The sequence below is a fragment of the Sinocyclocheilus anshuiensis genome, unplaced genomic scaffold, assembly GCF_001515605.1.
Source record: "Sinocyclocheilus anshuiensis isolate Anshui unplaced genomic scaffold, SAMN03320099.WGS_v1.1 scaffold415, whole genome shotgun sequence".
NCBI lineage: Eukaryota > Metazoa > Chordata > Actinopteri > Cypriniformes > Cyprinidae > Sinocyclocheilus > Sinocyclocheilus anshuiensis.
The window spans coordinates 1,953,104-1,970,851 of NW_015552655.1; the positions used below are offsets into that span (position 1 = coordinate 1,953,104).

At 33.4% G+C, this 17,748-nt stretch overlaps 2 protein-coding genes across 2 annotated transcripts in view; one reads left to right on the forward strand and one right to left on the reverse strand.

Annotated features, from left to right (window-relative positions):
- Positions 1-12,064, reverse strand: part of LOC107667109 (uncharacterized) — a 13,699-nt gene extending 1,635 nt beyond the window's left edge. The window contains exons 1-6 of the mRNA XM_016458693.1: positions 12,030-12,064; positions 11,637-11,788; positions 1,859-1,894; positions 561-623; positions 447-476; positions 197-350 (exon numbers count right to left, since the gene is read on the reverse strand). Of these exons, the coding sequence (XP_016314179.1) occupies positions 197-350; positions 447-476; positions 561-623; positions 1,859-1,894; positions 11,637-11,788; positions 12,030-12,064 (470 nt within the window). The remainder of the gene's footprint in view (positions 1-196; positions 351-446; positions 477-560; positions 624-1,858; positions 1,895-11,636; positions 11,789-12,029) is intronic.
- On the forward strand, positions 10,069-15,694 carry LOC107667177 (C-C chemokine receptor type 7-like). The gene is made up of 2 exons (XM_016458778.1): positions 10,069-10,209; positions 14,380-15,694. Exon 2 carries the CDS (start codon positions 14,382-14,384, stop codon positions 15,642-15,644), a length of 1,263 nt encoding a protein of 420 aa, XP_016314264.1. The 5' UTR covers positions 10,069-10,209; positions 14,380-14,381; the 3' UTR covers positions 15,645-15,694.
- Positions 15,695-17,748: the final 2,054 nt, after the last annotated feature.

Genomic DNA, 17,748 nt, shown 5'->3' on the forward strand with positions numbered 1-17,748 from the left:
GTGATGTGTAAAGACACGAAACGATCGGTCTGTGCAAGAAACTGAACAGTATTTATATCGTTTTTTTTACCTCTGATTCACCGCAATGTCTGAACTGTCCTGAGCGCGTTCTCGACAGCCGGTGCTGTTCTCGATAGCTTTTGGGTGAACTATCCCTTTAAGTAAAGTCACATGTGAAGAAGAAGCTCTGACTTACCTTATCACCATCTCCATATTACACCAATTCTCCTTGCCCAGTTCACTCATGCTGTCATTGAAAATCTCCCAGCACTGTCCACCATAATTCTTCAACATCTCTTCATGACAGTGACTGTAGCTTATTTGAAAATCTTGAGAAGTCTGAAAATTCTCTGAGTCACAAGAGATTTGTTTAATAATTGATACTGACAACAAGTGATCTAGTGAAGTCTAATACTCAAACATACAGAGTCACAGAAATCTCTTACCTTTGTCCTCATACGTGACGTTGGGTCTCTCTGAAAGAGTGAAAATGTCATTATGAATGTCAGCAGTGCGTGCGATGAAATGATGCAAGCATAAATAATGCAGACATTATGTACCTGTGCTAAAAGATTTGTCCAGTTCTTGCTGTACACTTTCATTTTTGATTCTGATCCTTTCATCTGGAGAAAAAACACAATTACGTAATGAGTAAATGACGTTTTAGCATTCCTATTATCAATGCAATTCAATATAGGGTGAATGGACACTTTATGAAAATTTGTCATAGGCATTTTTTAAAAAATATGAAAATATATTTTTTAAATATATAGAAGAAAAATAAATAAATATTACATTACAAATACAGTAGTGTCCCTCTTTAACTGTATAAACACCCACCTTTGTGAATGAAAGAATTTTGATATAACCTTAAGTGTATTAACATTAAAATTGTTTGAGATTATTTTCAGTGTGTCTAGAGTAAAATTGATATATTATGGATGTCAATTGTCTTTCATTCAAATTACAATCATATAAATACCCAGAAAATGTTATTGCTCAGAGGTTTCTCTTTCATAACTCATGAGACTTCATTGAAGTATAATCTTTGAATCATCCCAAACTTTCTTAACTAAAAAAAGACACAAACAAGACAATGTTGACATGCAGCAAGAGTATAGTTATAAAATGAACATGGACATCGCAGATGAGAAATATTTGAGTTCATATTGAAATATCTCACGTTTGATTGCAGACTTTGGTATCTTGGCAAATCTGAGCACAATTTGAAACAATTTTGAGATTGCGGTTGAGATTTGTGGAAAACCATTTACTCCATGAAAAAAAAAAAAGGTAATTGCAACTTTTTATCTCACAATCTGACTTTTTCCCTCGCAATTCTGAGTTAAAGGGATAGTTCACCCACAAATTAAAATTCTGTCATCATTTACCCTCATGTTGTTCCAAAGCTATATGAATTAATTTCTTCTGGTGAACACAAAAGAAGATATTTTGAAGAATGTTGGTAACCAAACAGTTGCTATAGCCATTGACTTACATACTAAGGAAAAAATACCATTGAAGTCAATGGCTGCCAGCAATTGTTTGGTTACCAACATTAATTTTGGTGTGAACTATCCCTTTATTATCTCATAATTCTGACCCTTTACCTCGCAATTCAGACTTTTTGCAAATTATGAGATATAAACTCATAAATGTAAGATTAAAAAGTCACAATTACCTTTTTTTAATTTTGTGGTGAAAACAGGCTTCCATCGAGATTGCTATAGTTTTCTCAGAAGAATATGTGAAAAGCAGGTGATTTTGGCAAATCTCAATTTTAATCTAAAAGAAATAACTACTATTTTAAAGAGTTTTTTTTTCTTTTTAAGAGATAATTTAGTAGATTGTCCCTTACCTTCAAATGCTGTTCTGTTATCTTGCGTTGTTTGACCTGAAAATAGAAACAAACTTTTTAATGAACACCCATGTTGCTACCAGACATGCTACAACTTCTTATAATAAATCCATTCTATTGTAAACAAGTTGGAAGCTTAGTGCAACAATAGTAAAGTCGATGATTCATAGAAAAGCTTGTAATGTGATTTCATGTCTCCTAGATAATATCCATAAACAATAGTAATGGCACTCATGCTTTATCTTAGATCTTAAACTAAAGATCTCCTACCACAGATCATAGACAGATCCAGCAAAAGCAAAAGTAATCCAGAGAGATAAAGCATTGTGCAAGAAAAATTATGAATGTCAGCTACATGGAGTGTGTGAGGGAGCTGTTAGGTGAATAAATGGACGTGGGTTAGCTATGGCTGGAGCATTTAAAGGGGAGAAACAAAAGAGGGGAGGAACACAGGGAGACTGTGATTGTGTGTGTGTGTGGCTAAAGAAAACACCCCACCCATTCCCATCCACTGGGAGTTCGCGGATAGTTTGGGATGAGACATTTCTTTGGAGCTCGTTAGTGGAAATAGGAGTGCAGCTTTGTGTTTGCATATTGGAGCCAGAGCTATTGAGTTCCTGCCCTGATAAGTCTCTGCAAGGGGAGTTTTCTCAGTGGACACTGGGAATTATACAACTTAATTACAGGATTACATGATTCCTACTGCTAACTTTCAAATGGCTTTTCAACATCCAGTAAGTGTGTAAACTTTAACTTTAACTTTGTAAAACTGTTGACGTGGTAAACACGCTCTATTTCCGATCTAGAATTGCCCACATGTCGGCTAACCTGTGTTTTAAGTTCTGTACCGTGGTTTCGGAGACATATTTCATTTCCGCTCCTACTGCGTTAAGAGAAATGACAACAAATAAACTTTTATTATTTACTGTTACTATTTTACTTTCAGTAAATCATAAGACAATATTTGACTGTAAAATACGTCTTCATTTCACTTTAAAATAAAGGTTTCAAAAGAGGTTTTCGGAGTGATGCCAAAGAAGAATCATTTTTGTTTTCTCAAAGAACCTTCCAGTGAATCTTCATTTCTCTTGGTGTAAAGAGCATTTAAATAATCTAAAGAATTGTTTTCCACTATAAAGAACCTTTTGTGGAATAAAAATGTCCTTGATGTTCAAGGTTCTTAATGGAACCAATAATTACAAAAAAGAACCTTTATATTTAAGAATGTTGTTGAAAAAGAAATAAAAATCTCTTTATGGCCACTCTTTGAGTCGTAAATCATTTATTTCACTAAAATGCTATTTTACCACAATTTCATTCTAAGTGGGTTTTTGTGGTTTGCAGGTGTGACTGGAAGTGTAGAGTTTTGCTGCTTTCTTTGATAATACTTTCCTTCCAGACTGACACCTTTCATAGTTTCTATCTTTATACAGTGCGCTTGCAAAATTTCCTCGACCAACGCCAGTTTAGTCTCTTGCAGACTGCAATGCGTAAAAAAAAGTTACATAATGTACAGCAATTGTTTTTTTTTACAGTTGCTCTTATGTTCAACCCTGTTCACAATTATGTGATGTATAATCTGGTGTATACACAGTATTCTGAAATAAATAAAGCTTTCTGTCTTCAACATTATAGTGACATGAATATTTACAAAGATCAGGGTAATACAACATTATCATTAAGATGAGTAAATAAACTTCACAAAGTGAATTATGCAACACAAAAAATCTTTCAAATAATGCACACTGCATATTTTTATACATGTGAACAGCTAAAGATGTCTAACCCTCATAATGAAATGCACATGGAGTGCATTCATGAGCAAAATGTTGCAGAAGACGAAAGATTATGAATGTGTAATGTATATTCTTATACATTTGTTGGCTATGTTCATTTTTAGGTCTTCCTATAGACTGATTTCTAATGAAGAAATGCAATATGATTGCGAAAGAGCTTTGCCATAATCACTTCTGTTAAACTATGTCTCAAATTCAGATATTAGGTAATAAAACCCAACAGCTGAAACTCCATGTCACCACCGCAAACAGCAGGATTAAGTAATTTTTTGGCATGCTGAATTGCACGATCACTGCTGTTTCTGCTGACCAATTACAGCTTTTACGCTTTAAGTAGTATAACGGACAGCTCAGTTCATACTTGATGTAATGCAAGAAACTATAAATTCAAGAAGACGCAGGAATATTTTAGAATTTTCATCGCCAACTCAGTAGCAAAACATTGTATTTTTTGTGTTAATGCTGTTTTTCTGCATCCGCTCAAATACGTGCCATTAGGGGATCTCCAAACCTAGACGTCAATATTTAAACATACAACTTGTGGCTGATTTGCGTGAGGTTGCATGCTGTCTGCGGAGAACATACGAGAGGTAGACATGCAACGAGACCTGACACACTTTGTCTAAAAGGTCCTTTACTGTCAACAAATCAACAGAACAGAGTTAATTTATAGCATACTTTTTGTTCATATAAAACCAAATAACTGAAAGTACTCTTGTAATTAATCTTTTTAAAGAATACTTCAGAATAAAGATTACTTTAAATAAATTAGTGTGACTGCTGATCGTTTTTAAGTCTAAAAACATTACATCAAAAAAAGTACTGTTGGGTTTAAAACTCTGAGATTACAATGCATTTTTCTTTGTTGTATTTAAACCATAAATAAACAAAAATAAGCTATAAAATAGAAACCAAAGGAATTCGTGGACATTTTAGCAATTAAAATTGTACTCATCTATTGTTATGTTGACAACAGAATTTGTAATGAAAAGCATTTGTGTTAAATTTTTTTTTGCAAAACAGAAGCACACTCAAAAACAATTTTTGAAATATTTTCACTCAGAAATTGCTAGTGAATTTCACAAATAATTACAAAGAAATGACTAATTAAATGTGAATTTTTTTAAGTATAAAGACTGATTTAGTATTTTCTTGTAAAACTTACTCCATTAATCTTTTTCCTACTTCAAAAATAAAATCGGTGTAGAAACAATTTTCATTTAGAAATTGTTAGTAAATTTCACAAAGAATTGGCAAGTATTAAACCTGCGATTTTTAAGTAGAAAGACTAAAATAGAATTTCTTGTAAAACGTACTCCAATAATCTTTGTTTAATTTAATTGTTTAATAATTTTAGTCAACTAGTTTGTTCAATTTAAAAATACGTCTATATACATATTTTTATTATTTCTCAGTCACTTGTTAAGATGGACAGCTGTGGTGATTCTATCACTGCTGTAAACTGTGATTTCTGGCATGAAGTTAACAACACTCCAGGCAGTTTCAAATAAAAAAAACAGGACTCGTTTCTGCAAATAACTCACAGGAAATGGGTTACAGCTGGTTTGGCAATGCTGCCACTACCAAACATCTGTCACATCCTGTCACATACTACCCAAAAAGCTGCCCTACAGATCAATATCTTTATTTTGAGCACAGTTATCTGAATGGCATCCAGTACTCTGAGACAACAGTCCCATGTGTGCATGTCTGAATGCTTTCAGCAGCCTGTATCTATGAGGAAATACTAATCTGCTGCCAGATACAAGATCTGAAAATCGCAAAGAAAAGGCATAAAATGAACAAACAAAGCAAAACACAGCATGAGAAAAAGTGCTGATCTGAAAACATGGCATCTTTCTACAGCAGGGTGTGAAATTAACACTTGCCACCAGTCAAATGTGAGCACGCTGCGGGTAATTTTGCTTATTTGCATATTTTGCCTGTGTGGTGACCTGTAAGATGTCTGAAACTGACAAAAATGAGGTGTTTGTAAAACCTCAAAGGCAAATGTTTGCATATGCTTTTAAAGTTGAATTCATTTGCTAAATAAATAAATGTCTTGAGTAAACAATGATGCTAGTATGATGAACCTATTCAGAAAGTTTTCTTCAGTTACGTGGTTTTGAGCATGTGCCTGTTTTCTTAAACTGATTCTTTTTTTTTTTTTTTACTGTAATGTATCAGTGTGTATGTTGAGATTATTGAATTTTTATTGTGTTGCAAAGACTGATTTATGCATTTTCACTCCTTGTATGCTTGTTTCCAGTATGTGACAAAGTGAATTGAACTGAATTGATATGGATTATACATTGATCACATTAACACTCACATGAAATAAAACACTCTTAAAATGTCTTTAAAAGCCACACTCAGTCCTCAACACTTGGTACAAGAAGTATGACAGTTCATCTAACCTGCAATCCTGACAGAGGAACAACCCCAACCTGACATTACAAGACAACAGCTTACTAAACATGAACAAATTAAATAAAATCAGCAACAACAGTGTACACACAACTGGAAAATGATCAACTATGTTAAAGGGACAGTTCACCCAAAAACAGATAGAAAAAACTGTCATCATTTACTCACCCTCAAGTTATTCCAAACTTCGTTCTCCTGTTGAAAATAAAAGACATTCTGAAGAATGTTGGCAACCAAACAGTTGACGGTAGCCATTGACTTCCATAGTGTGGAAAAAAATACTGTTCTGCAGAAAACAGAAACTCATACAGGTTTGAAACAACATGAGGGTGAGCAAATGATGGCAGAATTTAAATTTTTTTTAGGTGAACTATCCCTTTAAGTATTTTTGGGAAGAGGGTAAGTGGGACTGAACCACAAAATCATGTTTTGTTTGTTTTTTTTTAATGTGCATTAATCCAACCTGCTATGCCTGTTGATTTAAATTGTTAAAAAAATAACACTTAATGATAAATAATACAAACATTATGATACAAAAGCTCCATTAAAATGCATTACGCGTGTTCCTGAAATAGTAAGTTAATCGAAAACAACATCAAGTTAATTTTTAGCATAACTGACATGATCTAGAAAAATATTTCACTTTAGATTTACATTTACCTAGAAATGTCAAGCGTTTTGAAAAAAAAAAAAAACAGAATTTTCATTTTTTTTAGGTGAACTATCCCTTTAAGTATTTTTGGGAAAAGGGTAAGTGGGACTGAACCACAAAATCATGTTTTGTTTTTTTTTTTTTAATGTGCATTAATCCAACCTGCTATGCCTGTTGATTTAAATTGTTAAAAAAATAACACTTAATGATAAATAATACAAACATTATGATACAAAAGCTCCATTAAAATGCATTACGCGTGTTCCTGAAATAGTAAGTTAATCGAAAACAACATAAAGTTAATTTTTAGCATAACTGACATGATCTAGAAAAATATTTCACTTTAGATTTACATTTACCTAGAAATGTCAAGCGTTTTGAAAAAAAAAAAAAGTATTAATAAAAAAAATAAAATAAAAAAAATAATTGGGTCACATAACACTGAATTTCTCACTCTGAGCTACAGTCTACAGACGTCAACACTGTCTCTGCATAATCGTTCAGATCGGAAATTGTCCAGTTGCACCAAGTGAGCATACTTCCTGTGACACTCAATAATGCATCTTGTACCGAGACAAAATTGAAGTGTTGCACAAAATACCAGCTCAAAAGCATTTAATTTCACCAATACTGATATCGACTTGATTGCAAGCGCACACACAGCTTATTTTAAAACCACATAAAGTAATATATAAGAATTGCAGAATGCAGCAAATATGAACAAATTAATTTTGCATTTAAAAAAAATTAATAAAAACACAAACGTAATACATAAATGTACAAGTGCTTCATTAAGAATTGTATTGAAATCAAAGTGTCCATATATGCCATATGCAAGTAGTTTTTAGGTGTTTTTTTGTGTAATGCTGAAGTGATTAAACTCATTTTGTTGTTATCGAAACTTTAAAACTTAGTTAGCAGTCTTTGGTTACTGCCAACAGTAGCTATTTTCAATAATGTGAAGTGCAGGAGACTCAACTCTTAATAAAGTTTAACATTGACATGTTTTTGGGTGCAAATTAAACTTCTTGGAACAGTCTTTGCACTGAGAGCCTCTAATGCCTTACAATTACCTTCCACAGGCAAAACAAGGTCAAATGTGATGTGTGTGTGTGTGTTTCGAATGCACTGTGAACGGCATGCTTCAAGTAAACATTGTACCCATCAACGATCTGCCAACCACAGACTACTCAAAACAAAACAGAGAAATGGGTGGGAAAGAGAAAGGGTGGAGGGCATTGTGTGAGAAAAAAAGAGAAGATGTGCCTTCTGAGAATCACTTGAATTTCACGATCCTCTTCAGTATTTACCCAGACTGAATTACACACATAGCATGTACACAAAACAAAGACATGAACAGCCTACATAAAGGATTGTGTTCCGTTAACTATTATTATTATAAATCATTAATGCAAATTAAGTGATCAGGACCATTGATACTGACCAACTGACTGAACATGATCCTGCTTATTACGTGGTTACTTACTGAATAAATGGACTTGAATATTGAAATGCAATTTTATCAGATGTCCCATGGAACATGTTTTTGAACAGAATGCTTTATCTAACAATATTCTGCAAATATACTGCTTCTCGTTTGCAGGTTTAAAAGTGTGTGGTGTTTTGGTGCAACACTCATACACCCACGCAGAGTCGACCTCCGATTCCTCTGATTAAAACCTACAATATAACCGCAATATAACCTACCTGGTCTCTGCACTTTGGGGAACCAGTATGACTTTCTGCTGAACTCAATACCAACCCAAGAGATCCAAACCATTTAAACAAACATCTTTCAAGCCAAACATGTTCAACTGTAATTGCATTTTATTGCAAATAACAATATATATGTAGAAAAAAAAAAAATAATAAAATATATATATATATATATATATACACACACATTCTATAAATTACATATAACAACACAATAAAAATGTATACTAATAACATATATATATATATATTACTGCTGTCAAACGATTAATCGCATCCAAAATAAAAGTTTTTGTATAAATTATATGAATATAAATATATACATGTAAATATTTTGAAAATATTTATATCATATAAAATATTTACATATATATTACATAATCTCAAGAAATGTAATTTAGGGAACGTACATACATTACGATGAAACGAAATATTATATCAAACAGTATTGCCTCTTTTCATTTTAATTTTAACATATTAATAGATTAATAGAATAAAGACCAGATTTACCCAAAATGAATTATATCTTATATTTAACCACTACAGAGACATCAGAGCCAGCGGCAAATGTCAGAAGGACTAGCCGAGTTGAGGCTGCTCTCGTCAGGAAACATGAGCACTGAGCGCCTGGTGAGAGCTCACGTCTCCGAAATCGGCGAAGCATTTCAAATAGGTGCTGTCTTTAAAAATAAACCTACATTCTCACCTGAAATACTTTTAAAACTACATTTCATGACACAATAACAGTAATATTTTTAAAAAATTCACACATATTCTATAAATTACATATAACAACACAATAAAAATGTATACTAATAACATATATATATATATATTACTGCTGTCAAACGATTAATCGCATCCAAAATAAAAGTGTGCAAATAAAAATAACATTTCAAGTGGTTGAAATACAATGTTGCGTGAACTCAACCAATCAACATGTTCAGTGCCCAAGTCCCGCCCCCAAAAGTTCCGGACCTTTGAAAAAGTAGAGCAGGGACTTTCTGAGGGGCAAATTTTGCATTTGAATTTATGTGGTGGAACTGAAAATTGCCTGCCAAATGAATTCTGATAACTGATTCTAAGCACATCCTTTAAAATCTGCTTGTTGCAAAACACAGAGATAAGTTCAGATTGCTGAAAAAAGTCCTGAAGTCATGTTAACGTAGAGCAATGCGATGTGCAATGTGCACAGCGATGCCATGAAATGATAAAAGATGTGCATTAATTACCATTGATTTCACCATCGTTCACATGCTTGTGACTCACAAATATTATGGCTTTTGATGCAAAACCATCTTAGGGTGCTCTCTCAAGAAAACAGAAAAAAGTCCTGAAGTCATGTTAACATAGAGCAATGTGAATGTGCAATGTGCACAGCGATGCCATGAAATGATAAAAGATGTGCATTAATTACCATTGATTTCACCATCGTTCACATGCTTGTGACTCACAAATATTATGGCTTTTGATGCAAAACCATCTTAGGGTGCTCTCTCAAGAAAACAGCAACCACACTTAAACACACCTCCTCCGGAGATGTTTATCAGGTTCTTTGTGCTTTATATGTTTTGGTGTGAAATGTGGGGCAATGCAAAGTCAGCCAAACAAAGAAGTGAAAGCCCAAATAGTGTGCCAGGCAGAGTTTCTCTCAGAGTGACACTGGCCCCCAAACAGCAGAGAACTTCAGAGAAACCACTGAGGTCTGAATTATAGGCAAGACTCATAACAGCAGAGATCCTGAAGACCTGCACTCAGAGGTGAGTCAACACACATATTATTGAATTTGAAACTGTCCAGGGTTTCAGATGCCCGCACACACCCCAAGTTTAATGATAGATAGATAGATAGATAGAACGATAGATAGAACGATAGATAGATAGACAGATAGATAGATACATGAATAGATTGTAATTGAGATTGTAATAAAAAGATGCTCTCATTTCTGCATTAATATCTGTAAATTACGCTAAAAATAAAATGCTTTATTTTTCGCAGACATAATATAAAATTTTCATAGTATTTTCACTGCAAACACTTGATAACAGTGGATATTAATGTAATATATTTCTATAATCATGTCTACAATATTTTAAATACTAGTGTTTTTTTTTATAAAAATGTATTTTTTATATATATGCAGCAGGTGAGTAAATATGATTTATTCCACATTTTCAGGCTTAACACCTCACCAATCTTTCATCAAAAGTAGTATTTATATAATTTTTCTTTGCTGAAAAAGCTTTTATTTCATACAAATTATATTTAATATAAATTACGAGATATCAATGCAGAAAGTTTGCTAAGACAATTTATTATCATTAATAAAAAAAATAAAATAAACAAACATTGTCCCAAGAAACCAAACTGCAAATAAACATAAGTTTACCTGGTGTGTAAACATTAAAGAAATGGTAACATCTAAATTAACTGGTTTTATTCATGTCAAAAATATAATTTAACATTACTGAACCAATCTACATCGAATTATCCCACAAAACAAAATGTTTTGTGTTATGTGTTAAATCAGGTAGAGATAACAACTGTAGGTCACCACTCTTTACAGTGCTAATTAAAGGGTTAATAATAATAACTTTAACTATAGAGCAAAAATATCAAGAAAATATAAAAAATATGACAAATAAAAATACATAAACTGATCAATTATCAAACAAAACAAACAAAAGCCGTTGTATTCCGATACGAATGTGATTGTTTTGAAATATTAAAATGTAATTTTTCTGTCTCGTTTTTTTCCATTGATAAAAATTTATCGTGTTTTAGTTCATATTAAACATATATATTTTTATTTATTTATTTAGTAATTTATTAGACGCTTTTATCCAAAGCGACTTACAAATGAGGACAACAGAAGCAATCAATTGTAGTATTAAAACAACTAAAAACAGATCCAAAACTAAAAGCTAAAACTTTATACATACTACTTAAAGAAATAAAAAGAAATTAAATAAAAATGACAAATGCATACAACAAAATTTCTAAACTTAACATTTAAATTAAAAACAAAAAAATAAAGCTAAAAACAATTCAAAATATTAAAGAACAAAAGGTATGAGTATAATAATGATTCTAACATAACACTAAGCCAAACACACACACACACACACACACACACAAACAAAAAAAATATATATATATTGAATTTGATAAAAGTTTGATAGCTTACGGTTGTTTCTGAAGCAGACTCGCCAGTGGCTTAAACGTGTGATGCAGTCCTGAGTTTCATTGTCACCATCAACATTATCCTCTTCCTTCTCATAACCAGAGAGTCGCACAGAAGCCTGTTTCTCCACAAAAACATTATAAAAAGAGATCTCCCTTCAGTCTGCTCTTCTAGCTTCACTTCTGCTCAAATAAAGATCCCGTTCCTCATGAAAGTGTTTTAAAGCGCGTTGGCACGCGATGCTGACTGAAAGCGCGAACTGGCCGTCAGATTGACGCCAACGACTGTTTGACTGTGGCACGCAATGAGTATTAGAATGAGTACAATTTCATCCTAGACGTTATTTAAAGATTTTTAACAGAGATATTTCGTGCTCTCATTCACCACAAAACACACCTGAAACTAAAGGTGACATTTCTTAAGAGACGCATCTGGCAGCACCGAGGCGCGAGTTACTATAGTTACTGTGTTTGTTATTGTGACACGCGAGACTTTCCGATCTTATGTTTTTCTAGCAGGTTTACGCATTTTAGGTAAAGTCTTTACAATGAAATGTTACCTAATGTATGCTATTCGGCCACTATTATATGTTTAATTTTAAATGAAATCCAATTTAATTTGTTTGCTTGACAGGTTAATTAATCACGAACCCCAAAATAATTTGAAAATAGCACATGACGCTGAGCGTCACAAATACGCATCACTGCGTGCCACAACATATGCACACAAAAAAAAACAAAAAAAAAAAACTAAAATATATATTTTTAAAAATCCAAGTTCAAAAACTCTGAATAAGATCAAATAAATATAGGCATGTGTACACCTGAAACTATTTTAGGCCTAATTGTAAGTAAGTATAAAAATTATATTATAAACAGCTAGCCTGTTAAAAGTACAGTCAAAAAAAAACAAAACTAAAATATATATTTTTAAAAATCCAAGTTCAACAACTCTGAATAAGATCAAATAAATATAGGCATTTGTACACCTGAAACTATTTTAGGCCTAATTGTAAGTAAGTATAAAAATTATATTATAAACAGCTAGCCTGTTAAAAGTACAGTTATTCGTGACACGGAGATCAAACTGCTTGCATTAAACTATAAACTGCGTCACAAACAACACCACAACTTTCTTAAGGGAAATATCACTAACTAAAAAAAATCACAAGCCTGAATGAAACACGACAAGGATTAAAACAAAAATAAAAATCAACTAACGCATCATTTCAAGAGAAAGAAACTCATCGCGACCATTAGACATTAAGCTATTATTACGTGACAAAAATCAACAAGCTAAAAAACTGGCAACTAGTCAAACAATGCAAACCCCAAAAACTATTTTTAATATAAGCTTTGTATTAAAACAATGCATAAATACAATTGACATAAATGCTGGTTCGATTAAAAAAATGCTAACAGCTGCACTGTAAAAGATGTGTTTAGGAATAGTTGTTAAACTAAAAATCCACAATAATCGACTAAATCTTTGGTTATTTTTCGGCATTATTTATTTAATATAAGAATTTAAGTTGCAACCCTTAGCAAGCGATTAATTCGATTTTGTCCTGCTTCAGTCACTACACAAGGAAACCTCTTGACTCCTGCCTTAATCCCACACGTGAAATTATGAATGGCATGACTCATTTAGAAAACTAAGCAGGACTGGCTGATTAGAATTTTACGGAAAATGTGTAATTGTTTGATCAGATAATTGTTTGCACTTTGGTGTTTTTAGCATCTTCTAAACCTTATATAAATCTAAACATTCTCAGTTTAGAGATTAGTATTATTCACATGAAGCCAGACTCTCAATAGAAAACTGCAACAACACAACAGCACTGACGTCACTTCAACCCTGTGAAGTCTTACATAAAAAACAAAAAACAAAAAAAATTGATTTTTACAACAACAAAAAAAGTAACATTGACCCTTTATACAAAATCAAAATATAAAACAATTACATATGTTTTTTATGTTTTGTATCATATTTGGCTTTTATGGCCCATATAGTATGATACAGTATATTGAGAATATGGGAAAACATATCAGTTTTTTTTTCAGAAGACCAAACTAAGCAAAAATATGCATTTTGGTTCAGTTGTTATTTATATGGGCAAAACGTAAGATGAATTAAGATCAACTATACTAGCCTTTTACTTGCTAAAGATGATGAACTATCAATTAAAACAAAGAAGGCATGGAGTAGATTGTGTATAACAGAGTTTTGGGGAAGGTTTTGATCATGTTGATCATTTAGAGGACTTAGAAATTCATGCATCAATGTGAAGTCTTACATAAAAAAACAAAAAACAAAAAAAATTGATTTTTACAACAAAAAAAGTAACATTGACCCTTTATACAAAATCAAAATATAAAACAATTACATATGTTTTTTATGTTTTGTATCATATTTGGCTTTTATGGCCCATATAGTATGATACAGTATATTGAGAATATGGGAAAACATATCAGTTTTTTTTTCAGAAGACCAAACTAAGCAAAAATATGCATTTTGGTTCAGTTGTTATTTATATGGGCAAAACGTAAGATGAATTAAGATCAACTATACTAGCCTTTTACTTGCTAAAGATGATGAACTATCAATTAAAACAAAGAAGGCATGGAGTAGATTGTGTATAACAGAGTTTTGGGGAAGGTTTTGATCATGTTGATCATTTAGAGGACTTAGAAATTCATGCATCAAAGATGATAACCTGATGCACTGTTTCTGCCATGTTTTACAGGTATGGAGCACTTTGATTCAACTACAGAAGATTTAGCATCACTTTTAGGTTCCACTTATGATTATGATTTCAATTACACTGATATGGATTCTGTCACCGAGGCCAACGTTACTGACGTTGAGGAGCTGTGTGTACCCAGCAGAGAACAGGAGCTGACCATTACTGCTGTCCAGACCACGGTCTTCCTCATCGTCTTCTTCTTAGGTGTAATTGGTAACGGGCTGGTCATTGCCACCTTCGCACGATACCGCCGTCTACGTCTACGCTGCATGACCGACGTCTTCCTGTTCTACCTGGCTCTGTCCGACATGCTGCTTCTGCTGACTCTTCCCTTACAGACGGGAGAGACACTGATCGGCAGCTGGGAGTTCGGAGAGGGGCTGTGCAAGCTAAACCGCGGTATGTACGCCATCAACACCTACAGCGGCCTGCTGTTGTTGGCTTGCATTAGCGTTGATCGCTATTTGGTGGTGGTTCGCACCAGGGCCGTGCGGAAGAGGAGTTCTGGGACTCTGTTTTACAGCATGCTGTCTGCGGTTGGCGTCGCAGTAACTTCTGTCTTCCTGAGCCTGCCAGACTTGCTCTTCAGCTCCGTGGAGAATGACATGGGTTCAGACATCTTCTTGTGCGATATGAAAGTTTGGGGCGATGAAGTGAGTAAATGGAAGCTGTGGGCCCAGATGGCAAAGATCGCAGGATTCTGCATCCCTTGCGTGGCGATGGTGGTGTGTTATGGCGCTATCGGACGCGTCTTGATCCGTGCCGGTGGCAAATGTTGGCGCAGACAGAGGACTTTGCGCCTGATGGCACTTCTGGTGGTTCTTTTCCTCCTGTTCCAGCTTCCTTACACGATGGTGCTTCTGATTAAAGTATTCACACCCACTCAGAAACACTGCGAAGAATGGACGAAGTTCCACCTTCAGGAAAACATAACGCGCAATCTGGCCTACGTGAGGTGCTGCCTGAACCCTTTGCTCTACGCACTTGTTGGCGTCAGATTCAGAAACGACATTATCAGGCTGTTGACGGACACCGGGTGCTTGTGCGCGTGTGTGTCCTATATAACGCCACAGCATGACAACGGAAGCTCCGTCACACCATCGTCTCCGGCTCCAACCATACTTTCACCCTTCCCATCTTCTTACCTGTCTGCCAAGAAAACACCTGCCCTGGACACACCCACCGCAGACACAGCTGGAACATTCATTTTCCCAACACCTATATCTGGAAAAATTACTTCAGTTATAAGCTGGTGTCATCAATGATTTAGCTGCACATCAGAGGATCTGCAATTAATCACTTATTGGTTTAAAAGTGAAAAGAGACAAGAGTTGCATGTACACAAAAGCTTTTTCATCTTTTTCTTTTTTTAGCATTATGTACAATCAACACCGTAAGAAAAAAGATGAACTCTTACTGAGGCTCATAATGTGCTTTTTAGAAATGTTTTTTTTCCTGTATTTTAGATCACTGTTAGATGAAAAATTACAAAAAAAGGACTATTTCAGAAATATCTATTAGGTAGAATTACATTTTGTAAATAAATAAAAAATAAATAAAAAATATTTTGCTGTAAATAAATTCTGCAGATTTTTACCATTAAAATAAATTTTTTTGTTGTATACGGGTGTTGTTCTCTGCTTTCTTCATTTAAATTATTTTTACATGAATTTACTACTGCTACAATACTGCTGATATTAATTAACATTTTCATAGTTTCACAATGGAATATATTGAATCTTCAGCACTTAATTTGTCTTATTAGTAGACCTATACTACACTACCTCACTATACTGTTCACGCCACCTTGTGGTTAAATCTGTGTACAGCAATGCAATAATGGACAAAACTTAGGATAAACATATAAATATAAATTACGAGTAATAAATAGATATAATATAACTGACCCCGCTGACCCAATGGGCATTTTGCTGTCCAATGGTCATGTCCTAACTTTGCAATTTCTGTATTGCATTAGTTTTTAATATTTCTCATGGGGATTTAATACTTTTTCACTTTTCAGTCAGTTAAATCTCTTTTTTGGCTCATTTGATCTGTAAAAGTAAACATTCGTAATAATTATGCACACATGAATATAATTAGCCTTCATGGACAGTTATATATCACTTATAAATGATATATACATGTTGCCCCTTGGTAATATTATTAGAAAATACGGGATTAGTTTCCACTGTTATGCTGATGATATTCAACTATATATCTCAACAAGACCAGATGAAACTTCTAAATTATCTAAGCTAACAGAGTGTGTTAAAAATGTAAAAGATTGGATGACCAATAATTTTCTCCTATTAAATTCAGATAAGACAGAGATATTACTTATTGGACCAAAAGACAGTACACCGAATCTCGTGGATTACAATTTGCAACTAGACGGATGTACGGTTACTTCCTCTACAGTCAAAAATCTGGGTGTTATATTAGATAGCAACTTGTCTTTTGAAAATCCTATTTTCCATGTTACATAAACAGCATTCTTCCATCTTAGAAACATCGCCAAGTTACGAAACATTAATCGTCTGTTTGATTACGTCTTTAATTTATTTTTCCGTACATTTCTGCCATATGTACATTAACTGACAGTCACCACTGATAAGCTACCACTAAATATTGTAGAAACTTAATTTGCTGTAAAGTTGCTTTGCAACGATTTGTATCGTGAAAAGCGCTATACAAATAAACTTGAATTGAATTGAATTATAAATGATTAAATACTAAATTAATAGCCGTTATTAAGATTGATGTGTTTTGGAAAAATATGATCAGAATATATACTAATACTATATAACTTGATATAATTTAAAATGTTTCCTTGATACCTCTGTTTCTATTTTGCAGCTCTGTAATTACTACATAATGTTTCTCCATGAAATACATGCTTGAGTTGCTTAGCAATACCGGCTAAAAATTATCATATTTTTCACTCTCCAGAAAATCCAATGTCTGCAGCGACAATACAGTAATAGAGATCATTATGAAGATCAGAGATACAATCGCAATGACCTGGAGAAACAAACATCAAGAATGAGCAAGGAACCTCCCATTTAGAGAATAGCAATATCAAGCACCACTCATTTCCACTGAGAATTTAAAATGTAAAATTCCTAAATTTGAATTGAATTTGAGGTAGAACTAGAAAAGTTTGTCAAAACAATTTTTGAATGTTAGCTTGACCAGTGTTGTTATTAATTAAAAATACTAAAAATTGTCTTTAATAAATAATAAATGTTGGTTGGATGGATGGATGGAACAATAGATATAGTGAAAGAACGACAGAACAATGGATGAATGGATGGAGGGACAGATGGGCAGAGATAGATAGATAGATAGATAGATAGATAGATAGAT

What these genes read in the sequence shown, in the direction of transcription:
- LOC107667177 (XM_016458778.1), top strand. Translation starts at nt 14,382, where the DNA reads ATGGAGCACTTTGATTCAACTACAGAAGATTTAGCATCACTTTTAGGT.